Source organism: Macrobrachium nipponense, chromosome 10, assembly GCF_015104395.2.
Source record: "Macrobrachium nipponense isolate FS-2020 chromosome 10, ASM1510439v2, whole genome shotgun sequence".
Classification (NCBI taxonomy): Eukaryota; Metazoa; Arthropoda; class Malacostraca; order Decapoda; family Palaemonidae; genus Macrobrachium; species Macrobrachium nipponense.
The window spans coordinates 78,932,700-78,957,699 of record NC_087204.1 but is presented as its reverse complement, the minus strand read 5'-3'; the positions used below and the strand labels follow the sequence as shown (position 1 = coordinate 78,957,699).

The following is a 25,000-nucleotide window of genomic DNA, read 5'->3' as shown; positions in this document are numbered from 1 at the left end:
TTCGTAAGGGTAGTCGCAGTAATATTCGTATTTTCCATTGCTCTTAGTCCCGTCCTTGGTCACCGTCAGTTCTTCCATATCTTTCAAGTTTCTCCAATGGCGGAAGCAAAGGTAGAAACTCTTTCACACCAAGAGGGGTTTTCCTGCGATGCGGTGAGGGAAGCCCAACATTTTCGGGTCATTTACGATGCGATATTCATCTGTCATGGTCAAATGATTTCTGTCATACAGTGGATGGATAATAGCTTAGGGTCTGGTATCTCATTTGCTCCTCCAATGAATAAGAAATCAACACATTAAGGGACGCACTAATGTTTTCACTAGTTTAATGTCTCTTGCAGCCTATGATCAGTGAGCAGACCAGCGCAGATGTCATCACCTGGAAATAGAAAACAAGCTGTTAATACAATCTTTCTTTGGATAAAACACTGACACTACGATACAGTTACTCATTATAAGGATCAAAATACTGACCCACACGTTCCAATTGTTTTTAATGTTACCTATAATAAAACTGTCCGGAAGTCATACGAAAGGAGATGTCTCCTAATTCAAGCATCCTTTACCTATTAACTGTTGGCAAATTAGTTTTCAACTTCGTTTAAGGAGAGCAAAAGAAAGTGTGACAGCAGTACAAGACGGCAATCCAAGGAAAACCCTAAAGAAATGTTAGCGACGGATGCATCTCATTACTGAAGACAATGCAAATGGGAAGCACACAAAGACCGCATTTGTACACCAAGCCAAATAAGTAACAAAAAAATACAACTCTTAAATCCGGCTCCGGATCCGGATTTATTTTAGAATTTCATCCCCTATTCCTTCAATGAATCCAGATTGATCTTAAAATCTAATCAGCCATTTCCTCTAAGGATCCGAATCTGTCTTATAATATAATAAAATATTTGTCTGATTCCAGATTTACCTTCAACTCTTATCAACTATCCCTTGATGCATAATAACCCACCCCTCGAACATAATTTCATTAAAATCTACCAAAAACACTGTGAGATAGCTTGTGAATAAGCAAATCAATCTCATAACCACAACAACAACCGCTGAAAAACAACAACAACAGAGCCGTGAAATGGGAGTTAATGGAGAAGAAAAAGTTGGGCAACTTTCGAGCCGAATTCTCGAGGGAAAGTTAGCATTACTTCAAATCAGCAACAAAGGCCACAGATCCCAGGGAGGGCTGAAGGCGTCTTGGGGAAAATGTGCCCGAAATTTAAGTAGTGTTGATAATTTCAGGCTGAATAATACATATATGGCATCTCTCTCTCTCTCTCTCTCTCTCTCTCTCTCTCATGAAAATGGAAGAGTTGACCTGCTCTCAGCATGCTGATATTATCCTCGCATTTTGCATATCATTGACTCCACACAATCATATGCAAATTGGAAAATGGAACGGACAAATTTCATACAGACGTCCAAGGTACAAATTAATCAAGTACCCAAGCGCCTTCTTGTCCATTTCATGACTCTAATTGGGAGTTCAAAAGTGTTTTCTGAGCATAAGTAGGTACTCTTTGCTGTTGTGTGTGTGTGTTTTATCACATTCAGAACACGAAAGTCGAAACCTTTCGTAATTGTTTTCTTTCATTTTTGCAAACCTCCCCCCCCCCCCCCCCCCAAAAACAAGTCTAGTACAAGTATATAAAAAATAAAACTCATAAACTATAGTAAATTTTTTTAATACACTCATCACTAGCACATTTTAGAGAAAACATGCCACGTGTTTTTTCCCGTATGTGAGTTTAATCATACAAACCTAGTGCAAGCAAGGGAAAACCTGATTTTTTAAAGCGTATTCAGTACAGCAAATCTACACATGCGTGCTGCGTGGTACTTTTGCATCGCACACTAAAGGAAAATCTAAATTTACTGTTTTTATGTTTTTTTACCAGAAAAAACTGGTACAGAAAAGTTAAATCTGGGCAATTCTATTACTTTTACAAATCTATTACAGAAAAAGACACGATTGTAGTTCAACAAGGTAAAATCGATAAATACTCTACTGCCTAGATTTAGGCGAGCCTGACAAAAATAAGAAAAATACTGGGAAAGAAATGTGTGTGTGTGTGTGGTGTGTGTGTGTGTGTGTGTGTGTGGGGCGGGGGGGGGGGGGGGGGGGAGTTGTTGCTTCCGCCTCGAAGGAGCCAGCAGACCTGGCTCTTGAAGGATGGAAGATTGTAGGAGTCTGGGAAAACGAAACAGGATATAGAAGGTTCCGGCCTTTAAATTCAGGAGCAATCAGTCAGTTTTGGCTGTAAAAACTTCCAACTTTCGCGACACACACAAAGAATTTTCACAATTTGACTTGTTGCCACATAAACCTCAAATTTTTGCCATGTAAACCAGCAAATTTCGTCACATAAACCTGCAGTTTCCGCGTCATTTGCAATTTTTCCACAGTAAACCTGCAGTTTCATCATAAATATAAACAGACAATTTTTTGCGAAATAAACCCGCAAGTTTTATCATATAAGACTGCAATTATTACTAAAAAATCTTGCAATTTTCCCAGCACAAACCTGGGTATCTGCAACCATTTTCAAAATATTTTAGAAAATCTTCCCACTAGGAATCACTAAATCTTCTTAAATAGGAAACAAAATCAATAGAGCTTTAAAGAATGTCATTGCAGAAAAACAGGGCCCAACGGGACCATACTTACACTAAACATACCGCAAGAGAATGTCATTTAGAGTAAAAGTATCCTATTTATACTAAACGCAGCATAACAGACTGTCATTTAGAATAACCAAAATCCAAAAAGCACCCTATCTGGACTAAACAGAACCTAAAAGAAATCTGTTTAGGCTAAACAGACTAAACATAACCCGAGAGAACACTAAACTGAGCCTAAAAAACCTCATTTAGACGAACAAAAGAAAAGAGAATGTACAAGGACAGATAAATCCCGTTGTGGACACAAAAAGAACCTTATGAGAACAAATTTAGATTGAATGAGGGCCAAAAGAATGTCATTTAGACTAAACAGAACTAAAAGGATTCTGCTTTGACTAAACACGGTTTATAAGAATGCCATATATGATAAACAGAAATAAGGGAGTTTAACTTAGACTAAACGTCCTCGAAGAGAATGTCATTTATAGTAAACTGAGCCTAAGAGACTGTTTAGACTAAAGACAGCATCAGAGAATGTTATTTAGAATAACCAGAGCCCAAAAGGACTCCATTGAGACTAAACAGATTCTGTTTATTCTAAAGAACGTGCTGTGTATAGACTAAACACAGAATAAGAGATGCCATTTATATTGAAACCATTCTAAAAAAAAACCCTGCTCATAAACGTAACTCTTTAATTGTGAGGTTGTAGGCGAGCATTTTCAAACTAAAATCTTTCATTTGTCCAGTTAGTTTATGGTCAATATCCTTAAATATAGCTTCCTCAATTGCCAAATGGAGAGGCCAAATTTTAATATCAGAGTGAGGTTTATTGTGTACAATACCCTGGCAAAAAATGAACTGCTTTGCTGCCGATAGAATGACATTAATGGACTTCGCCCCTACCTTTTGTATCTCAGGAGAAAGGAAAATGATGTTATCCTCTTTTTATCTCTTTCTCGCAAGCAACACGCACACTGAAATAAAAAAATCTACACAAACTCATATGTACACACACACACACATACGTATATGTATATACATGACTGTGAAATATTTTCTGTTAAAACAGAATTCCATCTAATAAAAGGAGCCCATAAAAACCCCAAAATCTAGAGTGTTAATGCTATATATTTCAGTAAACAACTATATCCCTCTACAGGCAGGTAAAGAATGAGATAAGAGTCACAGAAAAGGTATTTATACCAATTAGAGTTAAAGAGTTCCAGAGGCTCATCACTTCAGTTGACAGATTCTTAATCTTCTTAATTGCTGTTGGAGGAATATCTTACCTATAAGCTTCTTTCAGAGGTTCGTCGTATTTCTTTGTCAGTACTGATTCTACCATCTGGCTTTTGAACTAACAATTACTGCTATAAATTATGCGTGACGAAATCCAGTTTATTCTCTGGTTATGGTTATTTGTGGTTAATCTCTGAGGGAGTGATTTACCAGTAAAACCAATGCAGGATTGGCCAAAGTTGAGGCCAGGAATTTCATATACTCCTGTGTCTTGGGGACTTGCTTTAGTTGGATGTTAATTATGGATTTGGGTATAGTATTTGGGTAGGTAAAAGCAAAAGGGTTAGAGTTTTTAAGTGTCTTTGTCAACGTCTTAATCCTGTCCATGTGTGGGATTTTGATTTTATTGTTTGGCATCTCTCTAGTCTTGTTTTGAGGGGGACAGTAAAAGATTATGTTAGCTTTATGGATCGCTTTCTCAATTATATGGTCAGGGTACTTTAAAGATGATGGCTGCTTACGGATTAATTCAATTTCCTTTTCCAGGAAATCCGGGGAGCAAATCCGTAAGGCTCTTTAGAATAAATTGCTGGCTAAGCCAATCTTGATAGAAATGCCAAAATAACTTGCATTAAAAAACCAAATGACATAATCAGCCCCGGCTAGAGAAATAGATGTGATGAACTTCTCAAAATGAGCTTGGGACTCAGATATTATGGATAAAATCTTCCCCCAACCAGTGATTAAGAAGTTTAAGAAGCTGTCAACTGAGCTGCTGTAAAAGATGACCTCTGGATTTCTTGGTATAAATATTGCTTTTCTGTAACTCTTATCTCATTCATTACCCGCCTATAGACAGAGACAATTCTTCTTTGAAATATATGGCCTTAACTCTGTATATTTTGCCTTTTTCATGGGCTCTTTTTATCTTAGATATATATATAATATATATATATATATATATATATATATATATATATATCTTTATATATATATATATATATATATATATATATATATATAAGATAAAAAAGAGCCCATGAAAAGGCAAAATATATATATATATATTTATAGATATATATATATATATGTGATATATAATATATTATACATATTAATACATATATATATATGAATCAACTTGATCACGAAGTTATATAAAACGTGATGCAATGTATAAATAAAGGTTTTGCCACGAAGGAAAACAAAATGAAAGGCGAGAGAGCCAAGAACTTTTCGGTCTAGCACGAGTAAACCAGGATCGTGCTAAACCGAAAGTTCTTGGCTCTCTTGCCTTTCATTTATATATATATTATATATTACTATATATATATATATATTATATATATATATATATATATATATATAAATGAAAGGCAAGAGAGCCAAGAACTTTCGGTTTAGCACGACCCTTTACTCGTGCTAGACCGAAAGTTCTTGGTTCTCTCGCCTTTCATTTTCGTTCGTGGCAAAACCTTTATTTATACATAGCATCACGTTTTATATCACATCGTGATCAAGTTATTCACACACACACACACACACACACACACACACACACATATATATATATATATATATATATATATATATATATCTAATATATACAGCGATTCAAGCACTTGAAATCAGGAAATTCCCAAGGCTCTTCTTGTCTTCACTGACTGAGCAATTGCAACATAGCTAGCTAAGGATGAGTAAGCTTTAAACTATTGAGCTATATTCTCGGAGATGGCTATTCATAACCTATCAGATTTCCTTTACCGCGGTCTGCCAAACGTTGCAATAAACATGAGTAAGCTCCTCTGACGTTTCTCATTCGCTCAATCAATCAGCATTCACCTGCTGGCTTCTCAGAGACTCCTAAAGGCATCGTCAGTCACACCAGGTTCCTGAGGTTTGAGGTAAGTTTCACAAACACTGGTTCTTGTTAAGAGACTGAGACTTCATTACAGATGAATGGGAGATTACAAGGAACGGAGCTGTGGCGTCGGAAGTTGTAAACGTCTCAAGGTAATGAACGGTTTACCTTAAACTTTTCAAAGCCTTAAACGTTGTACTATACAAACGCTTTGAAGTTGCAAAGGTTTCAAGGGAGTAAACGTTTTACAGAAATAAATGTTGTTTTATTTTGTTTTCTACACTTTTCTAATCTTCAGCTTCTCCATCTAAAATGTTTTGGAATGAGAGGTTTTAGTACTCATAAAAGTTGTCGCTCTTGTGGTTGTGGATCTAAATGAAGTCGGTCCCTTGATAAAAAAGCAAAACGGCTCGTATGCAGACAGATTTGTGGAAGTGTGTAAGAGGTCTGGTGTGGAATTCTGGATTCGGACCACTCGGGCGACTAATGAACGCTTATAATACTTTCGTAGACATCTCACAAATAACCACAAGGATCCGAAAGCTCCCTTTATATTGACAAAGACTCTCTTGTGACGTTCAGAGGCAGACAGACAAATAGACAGACAGTGGTAAGGTTGGTATTCATAAGTAATTTCAGCCGTTATATAATCTTCATTTCTCTCAATTCAAAAAGAGGTACATTTTGCTCTCTCAATCTCTTTCGAGAATTGTTTCTCTCTTTCTCTCGCTTTCGAGAACAGCTGGTCGACTTTCTCTCTCTCTCTCTCTCTCTCTCTCTCTCTCTCTCTCTCTCTCTCTCTCTCTCTCTCTCTCATAACTATCCCAATTAAATGCCTGAACAGTCTATCATAAATGGAAATATCCAGGTGTCTCCTCATTTTTACTGGCTAAAATTTTCAATTTTGTGTGAAAATGCAACGACCGTGGAAAGAATCGACAGCTGTGAGAAAAGTGACGACCCTGGAAAGAAGTGATGATTGTGAGAAAAAGCGGCGACTATAAGAAGCGACGACTGTGAGAATCGTCGATGACTATGAGAAGCGATGTATGTGAGAAGAGGCGACGCGTATGAGAAGCGACAACTGTAAGAAGTGACGACTATGAAAAGTGATGAATGTGGACAGCCAATATATGAGAAGAAGCAACAACTGTGAGAAGAAGAGATAACTAGAAAAGCGATGAATGTGAGAAGAAGCGACGACTGTGAGAAGAGGGGATGATTATGAGAAGTGATGTATGTGATTAGAAGTGACGACTATGAGAAGCGACAATAGCGAGAAGTGACGACTATGAGAAGTGATGAATGTGAAAATAAACCACAAATATGAGAAGTGACCATTATGGAAAGAAGCAGCAACTGTGAGAATAAGAGACGACTAGGGAAGCGATGATTGTGAGAAGAAGTAACAACTGTGAAAAGCGAAGATTGTGAGAAGAAGCGACAACTGTGAGAAGATATGACTGTGAGAAGAGACAGTTGTGAGAAGTAACGACTGTGAGAATAAACTGCGAGAAGAATCAACGACTGTGAGAAATGACTAAGAAGGACAACTGTGAGAAAAGTGACGACTGTGAAAAGACACGACTGTGAGAAGACACGACTGTGAGAAGAGGCGATAGTGAGAAGAAGTGACAACTGTGAGAAGAAGCAATAACTGTCAGAAGAAGTGACAACTGTGAGAATGTGAGAAGAAGCGACGAATGTCAGAAATGACGACTGTGAGAAGCAACAATTGTGAGAAACGAGAACTATGAGAAGAAGCGACAACTGTGTGAAGAAGCGACGATTGTGAGAAGTGACTATTGTAAGAAGAAGAGGGGATTGTAAGAAGAGACAATTGTAAGAAGAAACAACAACTGTGACAAGAAGCGACGACATTGAGAAGCAACGACTGTGAGAAGAAGCAACGACTGTGAGAAGCGACAACTGGGAGAAGATGCAACGACTGAGAGAAGAGAAAATTGTGAGAGTAAGCAATAACTGTGAGAAGGAGTGACGATAAAGAAAAGAAGCAACAACTGTGAGAAGAATCATCGATTGTGAGAAGTGACGACTGTGAGAAGAAGAGAAGATTGTGAGAAGCAACGATTGCAAGAAGAAGCGATAACTGTCAGAAGTGACGACTGTAAGGAGAGACAATTGTGAGAAGAAACGATAACCTCGAGCAGAAGCGGCGACTGTGAGAAGTGATGACTTTGAGAAGAAGTGACTACGCTGTGAGAGGAGACAATTGTAAGAAGCGAAAACTGTGAGAAGAAGTAATATCTGAGAGAGGAGACGATTGTGAGAAGAAGTGATGACTATGAGAAGTGACGACTGTGAGAAGAAACAATAACTATGAGCAGAAGCGACGACTGTGAAAAGAAGTGACGATTTTGAGAAGAAGCGACAAATGTGAGAAGAAGCGACAAATGAGAGAAGAAGCGATGATTGTGAGAAGATGCAGCGACTATTAGCAAAAGCGACCATTGTGAGAAGAAGCAACAACTGTGAGAAGGAGCGACCAGCTGGAGGAAGAAGGATCCACTCTTAGATAATTTAACAGAAGGTGCTTAAAGTATCCCAAAAAGTTAGTTCGTTCTACTTGCATTAAAACTTTCTTTCCGTCAATTACACTCGATTAAGAGCATAGGAACTTCAGTGACAAGTAACGCTGTAAGTAGCGTGGCAAGAATTGTTTTAGAAGTAAATTAATGGGTCGAATTATTAAGTATGAAATATTATGTGGATAAAAGTGACTTCATGTTCTTGATTATTATGAAAAATACTCGTATATTGGTCATTAGTAAAAAAATACGTTAACTTTCAGGTTATAAACAGTCGTATGTATTAAACAAATAACAGTCTTGTACGAAACTAAATTAGTATTCCACAAGCATATAAAGAATCGAGTTCGAAACTCACCCGATCACACATTTATACGTATGTGCATACATGCATGCATACATACATACATACATAATAAACTTGATCAAAAATCTCATCAACACTGCGTCGAATGCCACTACATACACTGAAGCACTCACCTGTACCGTATACTCGCTCTAACGTTATATATTGCCTGTAGATATATGAAGTCTTATGAATAATAACTAACTTTCCCATATCAAAACTTTGTCAAATGCTCAGAATTCTGATGTATATTTTCATTACTATTTGAATCTTGCAGTAAGAGCATAACACGAGATTGACTATACAACAATATCTCAGTTTTATTAGAATTTAGCCCTGGCCCACTTACTACAGGATTATGACAGTTACTAGTCCTGTCGTAATCTTTTTTAAGACTCATTGTCACGCACTTCACACTAGGGAAGAGTTGAGTAGCCTCATCTAGAGTTGAATAACCTAATTGCTAAGTTCAGCTTTAAGCCAACATTTATTATAAAAAAAAGAAGGAAAGAATGAAAATGTTTGAACACCGCTCTGCGGCCAACAATACCTATAGGTTTAAGCCCATCTTAAAATCCTTATCAATAATAGGACTCCGCTGCTGCTCACTTACAAAAACAGTCGTTAGTGATATGTGAAGCAGAGTTGCTAGATAATCAACAGCCATTCAACCACTCATATAAATGAAAGACACCAAATACATAGTAAGTACTGATGCACTGCAAAGCTTATATACAAATATAAGCCTTATAGTAAAACCCATCGAAGGCGGTAGCAGAACCAAAGAAAAATCAGATATCCAAAAGAACGTCACAAAGAAAATGAAATGAAATTGGAGCTTGCATATCAATCGTCTCAGTTGGATGTTCTGAGTCCAGAGCTCCACAACAGCCTTGAAAAGACCATTTGACTCTATAGCACACTTTCGGGCTGTCTACATACAACGGTCCGAACTGGTATGCCAGGTTAATGCCAACCAGCCAACCTTGCATACCAACTTTTCGGCAAGTTTACAGAGTACTGGGGTCTACAGAAATTGCCTCCTCGTTATTGTAATCGGACTCTTGGTGCATTTAGGAGAGAATTAACTGCTGTTGAATTTCCAGACCCAGATTCTTTGTTTGTTTGTTTGTATGGTGTTTTTATGTTGCATGGAACCAGTGGTTATTCAGCAACGGCACCAACGGCTTCACGTGACTTCCGAACCACGTCGAGAGTGAACTTCTATCACCAGAAATACACATCTCTAACCCCTCAATGAAATGCCCGAGAATATAACTCGCGGCCACCGAGGTGGCAGGCCAAGACCATACCGACCACGCCACTGAGGCGCTTCCAGACCCAGATCGGAAAAATACCTCAATGGAAAGAGACTAAGGGTACTGAATTGAAGGAGATGCACATCAATCTTTCTAATAAATGGCTTTTTGAATATGTGGAAAAAGGCAAAGAAGGCTTTCTCACATTCAACTTTACTAACGCCTAAGCCAAAAAAAAAAAAAAAAAAAAAAAAAAAAAAAAAAAAAAAAAAAAAAAAAAAAAAAAAAAAAAACGCTCCTTGACGAGTCAATTATGTCTTGTTTTAATGAGATACCTTACAAACACCTTTCATTTGACGCTGAAGAATGTAAGAAATGAAAATGACCTCGATACGATTTCTCCTATACGACCATTTTCTCTTTTTCTAATATTGTGTTACATGTATGACATACCTCAAAATATAGAAATAAAAGACAGCATATCTCTTACTATTTAATGAAATATGCATAATGACAGAATCAAAGAAAGAAGATAAGAAAAAGAATGGGCCTTAAAAGATTTGAACTCCCCTGCCCATGACTGCCCCGCCCCCTCCAAAACCCTTTGTTCCGTTAATCCTGAAAACTGCGCCATCCAAGTCTCCAGATTCTCTGCTCAGTCTCCCTCGGTCGTTCATTGTATTTCCGGAAAGGCATTTCACTCCTACGTGTTGGCTACTTGCCCTCTCTCTCCTTTATACGTCGAGACCAATTGCCTCAAATCATTAGCCCTCTCGTAGAAACAATGATATCCGTAATGGCCATCGACGTATTCATTACGATGATCCTCGCCGTGCGCGGGAGACCGTATTTCAGTCAAATAACAATACCTGATATCCGGAGACAATTATACGAGATTACCTGTATCTTCCCATCGGCTGTTTCAGCTTCAGTGATCCCGTTCTATTCGCATACTACGGAGTAATAAATGGCTTTCTCCGATGTCGTTATGGCCTTTTGACTTGTTACAAAGGTTTCATTAACCTGGTCCGGTAATGTGTGCACAGCCACCCGAATGCCGCTATCGTTGCTTAATTGTCTGCGCGCAGTTAAAATCATATCCGTGGAACAGAGCGTGAGTTCATATGTATGTACATACACTGCGTGTATGATCAATATTTCTTTAACATTCGGGTTTTCTTTGCAGTTTTCCTTACGAATATATCAGGTCCAGAGATCAAGAATACTTAAAAATAAAAGCTAGGAAAAACCGACAACACTTTAAATGTATTTATCTAATTTTAGGAAAAAAGTTATGACAACTTCAGCGGCCATTAACGTACCCGAAACAACATGGTTCACGCATAAATCCTTTTCGAGAACGTATTTCAGAGTAATCGGAAATTTAGCATTCCTCTAGCGCAAATGAGGTCATTCTTCTTCCACTTAACAGAAATGTTAAAACATTCAGTTAAATGGCGGAACCAAAGTCCCTTTTCGGGTATTGTACTACAGCACTCTAACAAAGAGACCAGTCTTCACGACTGCATATGTATTGTATTCCTCATCTGATTACTGACTTGGCAATCATGTTGATATAAAAATACCATGAAAGTAATTCTAAAACATCTATCATCCATGACAGCCTTCTTTTAAGATGATGGAGGATAGTGGCCTTAAAACCTTGGTAAAGGTGTCACGAACAGTTTTGTAAGATAAAGTCCATTGCCACTAAGAGTCTTCAGCAATGATAGATGAGTCTTCATGACTTGATATGAATGCCAGACAATAATATAGGTTAAAAGTCTAACCGTTGACATATTTGCTGCATAAAAACTAATTGTCTTAAGCCTTGAAACAAGGACACAATAACAACGAAGGCTGGAAACTGCGTATTTTTTGTTAAAATGTGAAAACATTATTAGGCATCGTGACGGCCAATTTTGCTCTGTGCTCTTGCATAGAGATAGAATTCGTATACGGAGATAGATTTCATATTAATAAGAAACACCCCAACTAACCCATCGGGCAAACTCTCCAAGACCCTCACATGGATGGTCTGAAGACTTAATTCTTCAACAAGGTATAAATCAAAGCAGGAAAAATCTTGGAGAAGTCGAACAGCCAAGCTGGATTGAGGCCATCGGATATGCTGGATCCAGTAACCCTTCCAAGATGTCCACGTCTACGAGGAACAGACGTCGAAAAAAAAGGTAAGGAAAATGAAGCCATTCACGTCGCGTGAGGGAATCGACTTCGACGATTTGTCCCTTCTCAGTCATCAATGACAAATTGCACCGAAGGATCATGCCATCGACACCCAAAGCGACGTTATGTCCGAGAGCTCACACAAACGGACATTAACCCATTTTCTACAATGGACGTAGATGGATCCATTTATCGACTCTTGTGGTTCTCGAAACCCTTGGGAACACGGAAAATGGTCGATACACTTTGCATGCAAGCCGAAGACCGCTGAGAGTTAGTCTTCATTTTTTCTTGGCTGAAAATATTCTGAAAGATGGTGCTTGCAGATTTTGTGGAAATTATTCAAAAGGTATACATAAGCATGTTTTTTTATAAAATGTACTTACTAAATAATTGCATATAAATTCCCATACATCTATATACATATATATCTTTCGATCTATCTATCTATTTATCTATCTATTTAGTCACTTGGAAAAACATTGTTTTTCCTAAAGAATAAAATATGTAATTGAGTTTTTTCTAATTTCTGAAGATTTCGCCCGTCAAACGGTGTCATTAAAAAAAACTGCTATTAGTCACATAAAAAAGGCCCATCATTAAACCACGTACAGCATTACCTCCTCATACCGACGCCGCTTCAAAATGTAGAACAATACCGACCAGCTCCGAGCAACCTATTAGGTGAAGAGCAAGGGAAAGGGCTGGAGATCTTTATTGTCAATATAAGGTTGGCAACGACGAGTCACGAATATCCAGGAGATCAAAAAGGCGGCCGGTCATGATGCTGCAGCATCACCATCCATCAGCCTCTCTCTCTCTCTCTCTCTCTCTCTCTCTCTCTCTCTCTCTCTCTCTCTCTCTCTCTCCTCGTCCTCTCATCAACGACGTAAGACCTGGCTTTCGCATCATAATCTCGCACCAAATTGATCGTTTGCCTTGTCCCCCCGGAAGCCCTCCGCCGCAATAAAGTCTCGGAATCACATGCATGTACTTCTTCTTCTTCTTCTTCTTCTTCTTCTTCTTCTTCTTCTTCTTTTCGAGGCCCTTCGACGAGGTTACGCCTCGCTGCGCTTGCTTGGAAGAAAAAATATGGCTGAGCAGCCTGGAACGATAGATAACTTTGAATTAAATCTAAATATCTCGCCCTTTCATTTTCATTAGAGGCATTTTTTTTTATATTTAAAGGACATTTTCCATTAATATATGCTCAGGTCACATTTGAAATGAATTTAGGATAAACACATTAGAAAAAAATATTCAGGTAATGACTCGCCACGTAAAAACAACAGCGTCTCTGCGTATTTACCACATATTGTAATGTGTTTCATTGCTAAAACCCGATTGGACTGGCAACATAGGCTCCTAATTCCGGAGTTCAAAATAATAGAACAAAGTTTAATTACAGGCAAAGGCAACGACGGTCCGCTTCTTAAAGAATGAATGGCTGTATTCCTATAACGAATTATAATAAGAATGTTGCCTAAATATCTTAGATATCAAATTATGTTATAGCATATTATTGGGGATTTTCGTCATCATTTCACAGTTTATACTTCAGGAATACATTAGAATAATACTTATTAAGAAAAAAGGAAAACGAGTAATTACAATAATGATACAGTGTGTTTAAGCAATAGGAAAAGTTTCCCCTCTCATATGCATGACAAAGTAACACTTGCTAGGTCTCCTTAATCTACATTTTCTCTGCTTTTGTTTAATTTGACTTATGCGTCTGTCTCTGTGTCTGTCTGTTTGGGTCAAAACTTGTAACTCAACTTTCTGTCTGTTCCCTTTGTCTGATGGTGTTGAAATTTCGCATGGATGCTCAATTCCAGTGACAATACAACCTAAAATGATCAGCAGGTCAGTAGTGACCTCTAGTGACCCAACAATGACCTCTCCCATTAACTTCGGATTTGTACGAACTCTTAGGATTTTTCACAACTTCTTTGCCTCGGTAGAATAAATTAATATCTACGGATCTATTTCGTAGCTAGAATCATAAATCGGTTACAATTTCTGTCAAAGCTAAAAGGTCTGAAATAAAATAAATATTTAAAACAATAAAAAAAATTTTTTTGATAAAATGTACTCAGAAGTGAGAAAAAAATTTCTTGAGGCATATCAGGATTTTCTTACAATTAATCATGTCTACAAAAATAAAAGCGTGGGTGCCAAATATGGAAGGAAATGCTACAATAAAAAATTATAAAAAATACATATATTTCTTATTACAGCAATTCCTTCTGTGTTTTGCGCCCATGCTTTCATATTTGTAGACATAATTAATTGTAGGAAAATCCTTGTGCGTCTCAAAACATTGATTTTTCACTTTTTAGTGCATTTTAATAAAAGCGTGTTTTGTAAAAATTACATTTTTTTATCAGTTACATTGGCTTTGGAATTTTCTTCAGCTTTGTTTTTGGTTTTCATCTCTAATATTCCTATTTCCGAGATACGAGTTTATCACTTCTCTTATGCATTTTGAATATTTCTGTCTATTTTTAGCCAGATAAAGTCGTTAAGATGCCCTTTTCGTCGGCTTTGGCATGAAGTAAACAAACAAAAACATTATTTAAAAAACAAAAAAGGTATTCTTATCATGGTACGTGGTCCATATCCTTTTTTATCCAATAAAAATCGCATAGCAGAAAGAGAAACAAAATCTAATCAAATCTGGGGTTTCTGTACACAACTTGATGTCAAGACTAACATCAAAATCAATATGTTTGAAATCTCAACTCCGCTGGGGTTGGGTTTTCTTTCACTCTGATAACCTTGAGATCCGGAAGAGAAATAAATGAAACAACCCTCCTTCCACATCGGGACTAGAAACCTGGTCACGAACAGCGGGGGTTCAAAGGCGTATCATTGAGTGGGCTCACATAATTCCCTTTGTTATTACTCTTTTATGGTTTGTTCTTTGAGTTTGCATTGCCTATTCCACACTTAGCTGCTTTCCTTACTGGAGTTCTGCTTTTCCAGACAGATTTACAGCTCTGCAAATAATAATAATAATAATAATAAACACAATAGAAGATGTAAAACAGAGGCTTAAGGCCAAAGCATATATGATCCAACGGTACATGAACAGGAATAAGGGATACCAACAGAACAAACTATTCGGAACCAACCAGAAAAAGACTATACAGCCAACTAAGAGGGGAAGACAACCACCCAGAAATTCCTGAAGCCGAACCAAGTAAGAGACTCTGGGAAAACATATGGAGCAATTCGGTATCACACAACAAACATGCAACATGGCTCCAGGAAGTCAAGGCTGAAGAAACAGGGAGAGTAAAACATAGATTCACTGACATCACGACAGACACAGTCAGACACCAACTAAAGAAAATGCCCAACTGGAAAGCCCTAGGTCCCGATGAAGTCCATGGATACTAAAAAACTTCAAGGCCCTACACCCAAGAATAGCAGAGCAACTCCAGCATTGTATCACAAATCACCATGCGCCCAAATGGATGACCACAGGAAGAACATCCTTAGTCCAGAAAGACAAGAGTAAGGGAAATATAGCCAGTAACTACAGGCTATCACCTGCCTACCAATAATGTGGAAGTTACAAACAGGTATCATCAGCGAAAGGCTATACAACTACCTAGAGGATGCAAACATCATCCCCCACCAAAAGAAAGGCTGCAGAAGGAAGTGTAGGGGCAAAAATGACCAGCTCCTGATAGACAAAATGGTAATGAAGAACAGTAAGAGAAGGAAAACCAACCTAAGCATGGCATGGATAGACTATAAGAAAGCCTTCGACATAGTACCACACACATGGCTAATAGAATGCCTGAAAATATATGGGGCAGAGGAAAACACCATCAGCTTCCTCAAAAATACAATGCGCAACTGGAATACAATACTTACAAGCTCTGGAATAAGACTAGCGCGGAGGTTAATATCAGGAGAAGGATCTTCCAGGGCGACTCACTGTCCCCATTACTCTTCGTAGTAGCCATGATTCCCATGACAAAAGTACTGCAGAAGATGGATGCTGGGTACCAACTCAAGAAAAGAGGCAACAGAATTAACCATCTGATGTTCATGGACGACATCAAGCTGTATGGTAAGATCATCAAGGAAATAGATACCCTAATCCAGACTGTAAGGATTATATCTGGGGACATCAGGATGGAGTTTGGAATAGAAAAATGTGTCTTAGTCAACATACAAAAGGGCAAAGTAACAAGGACTGAAGGGATAAAGCTACCAGATGGGAACATCAAACACATAGATGAGTCGGGATACAAATACCTGGGAATAATGAAAGGAGGGGATATAAAACATCAAGAGATGAAGGACATGATCAGGAAAGAATATATGCAGAGACTCAAGGCGATACTCAAGTCAAAACTCAACGCCGGAAATATGATAAAAGCCATAAACACATGGGCAGTGCCAGTAATCAGATACAGCGCAGGAATAGTCGAATGGACGAAGGCAGAACTTCGCAGCATAGACCAGAAAACGAGTAAACATGTGACAATACACAAAGCACTACACCTAAGAGCAAATACGGACAGACTATACATAACACGAAAGGAAGGAGGGAGGGGACTACTAAGCATAGAGGACTGCGTCAACATCGAGAACAGAGCACTGGGGCAATATATGAAGACCAGTGAAGACGAGTGGCTCAAGAGTGCATGGGAAGAAGGACTGATAAAAGTAGACGAAGACCCAGAAATATACAGAGACAGGAGAAAGACAAGCAGAACAGAGGAATGGCATAACAAACCAATGCATGGACAATACATGAGACAGACTAAAGAACTAGCCAGCGTCGTGGCAATGGCTACTAAGGGGAGAGCTCAAGAAGGAAACTGAAGGAATGATAACAGCGGCACAATATCAGGCCCTAAGAACCAGATATGTCCAAAGAACGATAGATGTAAATAACATCTCTCCCATATGTAGGAAGTGCAATACCCAAAATGAAACCATAAACCACTTAGCCAGCGAATGTCCGGCACTTGCACAGAACCAGTACAAAAAGAGGCATGATTCAGTAGCAACAGCCCTCCAATGGAGCCTGTGCAAGAAACATCAGCTACCTTGCAGTAATAATTGGTACGAACACCAACCTGAAGGATTGATAGAAAATGATCACGCAAAGATCCTGTGGGACTATGGTATCAGAACAGATAGGGTGATATGTGCAAATAGACCAGACGTGACGCTGACACCTGAGTTGAAGAGAAAGAAAGGGATAAAATGGATAAGAATCAAGACCTGAAAATAGAAATAAGAAGGATATGGGATATGCCAGTGGAAATTGCACCCATAATCATAGGAACACTAGGCACGATCCCAAGATCCCTGAAAAGGAATCTGGAAAAACTAGAGGCTGAAGTAGCTCCAGGACTCATGCAGAAGAGTGTGATCCTAGAAACGGCGCACATAGTACGAAAAGTGATGGTCTCCTAAGGAGGCAGGATGCAACCCGGAACCCCACATTATAAATACCACCCAGTCGAATTAGAGGACTGTGATAGAGCAAAAAAAAATTAAAAAAAAAATAATAATAATAACGCAGTCATCTAACAGTATAACGCCCTGAGTAGCAGAACCTACTGTCATACGACCAGCCTAATCTAACAATATAAAAAATAACGACAAATGATATTATAAAGTATATCCACATACACACATCTTGAACCGCGTAGATTTTATAACTGAACAGCGGAAATTATTGAGACTTGATGCCGCTTATAACACGCTCATAAAGTTTGTTTACAATCTATGAACACTGATTTCAGAAACTGGGTTGTCTGGCTCATGTCCAAGCCTCCCACCAATGAATGGTCACAAGAGCTTAAATGCCAATCCCAAGCATTCATTGGTTGTCACGTATCCAAGCAGTGATCCGATCCGGTGCTGTTTAACCTCCTTGACAAAGAGAGTGACAACATGAGGAATAATATAATCGTCGCTCCGGGTTATCAAGAACTAAACCACCTCTTCACCTACAACAATGACGACGAAAGAACGAACACATTACCAGGGAATCGAGGAGTGTCTCCATGTTTGTTTCCCGTAAGCACAGAAACATGCCGAGAACGTAAATACCTTTGTCTCAAATTCTATAGTCGACATAATAGCTGTTACTGGGATGATTGATCAGAGTTTATGCAAACTAAGGGGATGGCAGATAACCTTTGGAAATAAGTTTTACATGATAGCTCCCTGCTGTAGAGCGTCTGCTTTGATAACCGATACTTTGCAGTGTAGAGTAGCTGCTGTATAATATATACATATACATACACACACACACACACACACACACACACATATATATAATATATATATATATATATATATATATATATATATATATAATATATATTATTTTTATATATATGTGTGTGTGTGTGTGTGTGTGTGTGTGTGTAAACATACTGAGAGAGAGGGAGAAATTAACGATTCCACTGACCTAACAATGTCGCTCAGATAACCATGAAATGATTGCAATCTGCAACCTTGTAGAACAAGCACAACATCAGCCAAGCTCTAAACATTGGGAAGCATGCTTCGCCTCTTCATTAAAATCAATACAATGCCTCTAGTTTAGGAGAAGGATGCCACTCGGCCATTCTCTTAGCCACTTGCGGACCATAAATTTGTTGACAGTCACTCATTCAGTCCATTGTTTCCCGGGAGTCATTGTGACTCATTGCCACCCTAATATGAAGAGAGAAAAAATACCTAGAAAAACTCATCTCGATCGTCTTTTTCCCGCTGGTTAAACAAGTTTCTTGTATTACATATATTATTACAGCGTTTCATTTTATCTCTTTAAAATGAAATTGCAATTATGCGCCTTTTTGTTCTCCAGGGTTACAAAAAAATGTGAGTTTTTTTTTAAATAGACGCCAGTTGGTTTATTGATTGATAATCCTTCTGCCATCGCAAGCAGAGGCCAGTTAGGCGGGAAGTCTGCTAGCCTTGACATGAGAAATTTCCCCATCAATTTTTAAAGATATGAAAATTGCACTCAGAGTCTGAATTTTTAAAACTTCGTTTTCGATTCTTGCAAAATAAAAAATAATAAAAACAAATGAAAAATGAAAATGTCAAGAATAAGAATATTTTTGGACCTAAGCCCAATTAAGTTACGAGAGAAAGAGTATAAGGAAAAATGAACTAAGTACAATTAACAAGGTCTGAAGATAGAGAGAGAGAGAGAGGAGAGAGAGAGAGAGAGAGAGAGAGAGAGAGAACAAGGAATGGGCTCGATCCCACGTTCATGTTGACGCAGAGGACTCAGTTGGTTCCCTTCAGTCGGAGATTGAGTCTTCAAGACGACGTTCCTCAAAAGCCGCCTGTCCGCTATAAATGGATAACAGGAATTGATGGCCTCCAACGCTGACAGGAAAGAGAAAAAAGAAATCACCTGTTGCTCTGCATAAAGCTGGAACTCTTGAATAAAACTGTTTGCAAGATTACGTCGTTCGGATAATTTCCCATGGCAAAGCGTAGGCTATTATTTTTCGACCATTTTCTTTGAAAAACCAGGAATGGGTGAGATCTGGTCAATCAGTCAATCTCAACTCCACGGCATACACAATGGAGTGCATTAAAAAAAGTTGGATTTGGATATGGAAAATAAAATCCCACAGTCAAGATAACATACCACAATATATATATGTGTGTAAATTATATAGATATACTATATATATATATAACTATAATATATATATATATATATATATATAAAAACATATATGAATATGTAATATATATATATATATATATATATATAAATATATATATATCTATATATATATATTTTATATATATATATATATATATATATATATATATGTTATATATATATATATATATATAGTATATATATATATACATATCGAGCTACAAATGTCCTTTAATATCTAATTCACTCTACCTCGGAATTAATATATTTTCATATATGTTTAACCGAAGGGGAATTTTCTAGACGATAATAGAATTGGCCGGCCGACGGGCACGAACCATCGATATCTTCAATTCCAGGGTTGGGCTAAGGCTTCACTGTCAGTCCTGGAATTGAAGATATCGATGGTTCGTGCCCGTCGGCCGGCAATTCTATTATCGTCTAGAAAATTCCCCTTCGGTTAAACATATATGAAAATATATTAATTCCGAGGTAGAGTAATAGATATTAATGGACATTTGTAGCTCGATATATGTATATGAATCACGGTAATGTGATATGACTTATATATATATATATATATATATATATATATTATATATATATATTATATATATATATTATATATATTTCTAATAATAAGAAGCCCATAAAACGCCAAAATATAGAAAGTAAATGATATATTGAGGTAGGTAATGAGAAAAGTTACAGAAAAGGCAATATTTATATCAAGAGATCCATCCACAGGTAAGCCGTTTAACTAGGTCACCCCCGCTGATAATTTCTCTTTAATCTTCTTAAGCATTGGTTGAAGGAAGATTTTATCTATGATATCTGAATCCCAGGCGCCCTTTGAGATGTTCATTACCTATAACTCACAAAGATAATCTTCCATTTAGACCCATCATCTCATGTGCCGGAGCTTTCAATTATAACATTTCTAAATGGTTAACTGGCCTCCTTTCCCTTTTCTTAGGCACTTTTTCTCCCAGTTGCATTAATTAAACATTCGAAGATTTTTGTTGGAAATTCAGTGGAGAACATATACCATTTCACAACATAAAACTTTTAAGCCTTGATGTAGATTCCCTATTCACAAAAATACCAGTACAAAACGTTCTACAGTTTTTAAGAGAAAAAGTAGCCCCCTATTCAGATCACTTCCCACTGGCATTTGACAAAATAAAGTTAGTTGAAATATGCGTATCTGATATCGTATTTTCATTCAGGGAGTCATCCTATAAGCAAAAATTTGGGTGTAGCATGGGTAGCCCTCTAAGTCCTGTTTTAGCCAATGTATACATGGAATACTTTGAAACTATAGTAATATATGAAATAAATGCTGTGTATGAGATATGTAGATGATATTCTAACATTTTGTGATAATAGGTGGGGCAATTTCAACGAATTCCTTTCAAAATTAAATGCATTAGTTCCCAGCATCAAATTTAAAATTGAATGGGAAACTGACAACAAAATTCCTTTTTCCTGATGTTTTAATAATTACAGATATGACAGAATACAAATTTACCATATACAAGATACCAACATTCTCACTTTCATACATTCACTACTCAAGTTAACATGACATTCCTATCAAGATAAGCGTAGCCAGCAACCTATTCTTAAGAGCCTTACAAATTTGTTCCCCATATTTCCTGCAAAAAGAATTTGAACTAATTTGTAAGCAGCTTTTGTCTTTAAGCTGTCCTGACCATATAATTGAGAAAGCGATTCATAAAGCAAAAAATTTTCTACTGATCCCCACTAGACAAGAACAGAGAGACACCCAAAAATAAAATAAAAATCCCACACCTGGACAGGATTAAGGTGGTGACACAGACTCTCAGAAAATCTTAACCCTTTTGCCTTTACCTACCCAAATACCCTAGCCAAATCCCAGATTAACGTCCAACAAAAGCCAGTCCCCAAAGACACAGGAGTATACGAAATCTCATGGCTGGACTGTGACCAATCTTACACTGGTTTTACAGGAAAATCACTTCCCAGAGATTAATACAACAGACCTCAGCTATTTTTATCCGTATGAATAACCATAACCACACAGTAAACTGGAATTTGTCAGCAAATGTCGGTACAAAAGCAAGATGTTAGAGTCAGCATTGATTAAACAAAGGCAGGTAATGAACATCTCAAAGAGTGCCTGGGATTCAGATATCATTGATAAAATCTTCCTTCAACCAACGCTTAAGGAGATTAAAGAGAAATTATCAACCAGGGTGACCTATTTAAACGGCTAACCTGTGGATGGATCTCTTGGTATGAATACCATTTTTTTTCTGTAACATTTTTCATTCATCACCTACCTGGAGAGAGAGACGGCAGTCTCTGAAATATAGTACTTACTTTCTATATTTTGGCATTTTTATGGGCTCCTTTTCTTAGATGGAATTCTGTTGTAACAACATTGTTACCAATCATATAATTATATATATATATATATATATATATATATATGTATATATATATATATATATATATATATATATATATATATATATGTGTGTGTGTGTGTGTGTGTGTGTGTGTGTGTGTGTGTGTGCGTATGTATATAAATGAAATTTTACATACATTTAAGAATGGAAAAAAATTAATTTCACGAGAACTGTTGCTTAAATGATTAAGCCTTCTGGTAAAAACATTCATTCAACTCGAATGTTAAATTATTCAAGTTGTCAAAAACTTTGCATCGATATATACTATTAATGTCTTCCTTTTCTTAAACGTTTAATAAACAAAACTACTTTTTTACTTTTGTTTTGTTATTTTGTGTAGCCAAATCAGCATCATACATATACAGGTGAGGACACGATACCATGAAATATTCTGTAAAAATCAACTCAAATTCTCAAGCTTATGATAGCTTTGTACTGATCGCTGTATTCTGAACATTCAATATATACATATACATATATATATATATATATATATATATATATATATATATATATTATATATATATAAAAGTTATTTATATACTTACCAAAACTCAGTCTGTTTAACCTTTCGACATTTTGTGCGTGGCATTGACCTTGGTTCCATGGAAATCCAAACATAAAACTTGAAACCCCAGATGATATTATTTTTATATATATATATATATATATATATATATATATATATACTACATATATATATATATATCCATACATACATAACCATAAAGACAAGAAAATATATAATGCATATATATATTTATACTCTATAAACAGCAAAAAATAATTATATAAATTATGTATATAATATAGTTACATTATTTTTATTAATCACCGTGACATTTTATTAACAAAACATAATATACATATGTCGTTTAACATCCAATTGTATATTAAATGACATTGGTAGCTTCATGTGTGTGTGTATGTATGTATGTGTGTATATATTAAACATATATATGCATGTATATATATTAAGCTACAAATGTCCTTTAATATCCAATTCGTTTTATCGTCTAAAAAAATTCCCCTTCGGTTAGCATATGTGAAAATACATTAATTGAGGTAGAGTGAATTGGATATTTAAGGACATTTGTAGCCTAATGCAAGTGTATGAATCTCGGCGAGTTGATAGAAATTCATATATATATTATATATATATATATATAATATATATAATATATATATATTTATTTTATAGAATATATTTTATATATATATATATTTATATATATATACTATATATATATATATATTATATATATATATATATATATATATATATATTATATATATATATTAACATATTATATAAGTATATTTATATATATATGGGCATAGTACAGTTACTCTATAAAGCAAAAAAATCCTTCATCTTTTTGCGGATTAAAGAAAAAACGCACATTTTTGTTGCTTATGAAAATATATTACAATTTTCTTTTCTCACAGACTTGGGCAAGAGATGACCAAAGGAGCATAATCGGGTTTATCTCGCAAGTTCTGCGAAACTTCGCATCCAGATTCTGTTTCTTCTTTTTTCAAAAAGTCGACTTAATGAAGAAACTGGACAATATTATATTCTCTTAGTCATTGTTAACATTTTCCAATTCGTTATTGATCATTTTATTTCTTTTTCACTTCCATGGAAGATGATACCATGCTACATAACAAATCATATCACTTTCACTCATACAAGTAATCACTCACTCACTTTTCTAACACACACAAAACACACAGATAAAACACACACACTTTTATATATGTGTATATATATATATATATATATATATATATATATATATATATATATATATATATATCTGATGTGATGTGTGTGTGTATGTGTGCGGCCCATGCTTTGTGTCAGTAACTCCCTCACTCAACCATTCACTCGTGAATTTCAACATTACCTTCGTCATCCAGGGAATTAAAACTTTGCCTTGAGTGTTTATACATTCATGAGGTCCAAAGTATGGATGGAAGAGGAGGGTCGATCCCAGGCTTAAGAGCCTAGCCTGTGAAATATCAACGGCTACTGAAACTCGAAACAAACGGTAGCGGTCAGCTGCAAGCAACAATCCCAGTGGCTGACTGAGTATAATCTATCAATATTGTTTCAGTAGATTAAGCATATTCCCATGGAGCAAGCACACAGGGGACTTTGACTTGAAATTTAAGCTTCCAAAGAATGTTGGTCTCAACCTCCCGCCGCAGGCCCCACACAGCAGCAGTAACCGATCGTGATACAAAGCCAGTGATTTTTCATCGCCCCAGGGGAGACGCGAACCCGCTACATCTGAGTGGCATTCCACGACACTAACCACTATAAGAGTGGACCAGGTATAAATTGTAACTACTAGTAGTATGGTATGTTGGATTTTTATTTTGTTAGTTTCTTCAGATTGGATTTTATATAAAATTCCATTTTATTCTTTTCTGATTCAGTACCATACGTCTCTGTTGGTTACTCAGAGCCCGGCGGTACACACCAGACCTCCTACTCACTTTCATACCTTACCAAACTTATCTTGCCTTTGAGCAAGAACCCGTGCTAACATAAATCAGGTCCTACAAGATATTTAGCTTCAAAAACCATTGGGACACAGTTATCAAAATGTCAATTATATTTTGTGAAGATGACTGGCATTCGTAATAATAAAACATTTTAAACTGAATGATAAAAATTAGAATGATTGGCACTGCAGTGAAGTCATAAAATAAGATTTCATACTCTGCAAAATCTAAGGCTTGTTTCAACAGAAACGACCGATAACCCCAAAAAGTTGTTTTCTTT

The 25,000-nt window shown here is 36.6% G+C and overlaps 1 protein-coding gene across 1 annotated transcript in view; it reads right to left on the bottom strand.

Moving 5' to 3' along the window:
- LOC135223718 (agrin-like) overlaps positions 1-25,000 on the bottom strand; it is a gene marked incomplete in the record, with an annotated part of 559,093 nt that overhangs the window by 346,902 nt on the left and 187,191 nt on the right. Inside the window, 1 exon segment of the mRNA XM_064262461.1 lies at positions 1-379. This exon segment is cut by the window's left edge and continues 478 nt beyond it. Coding sequence (XP_064118531.1) covers positions 1-78 — 78 coding nt within the window.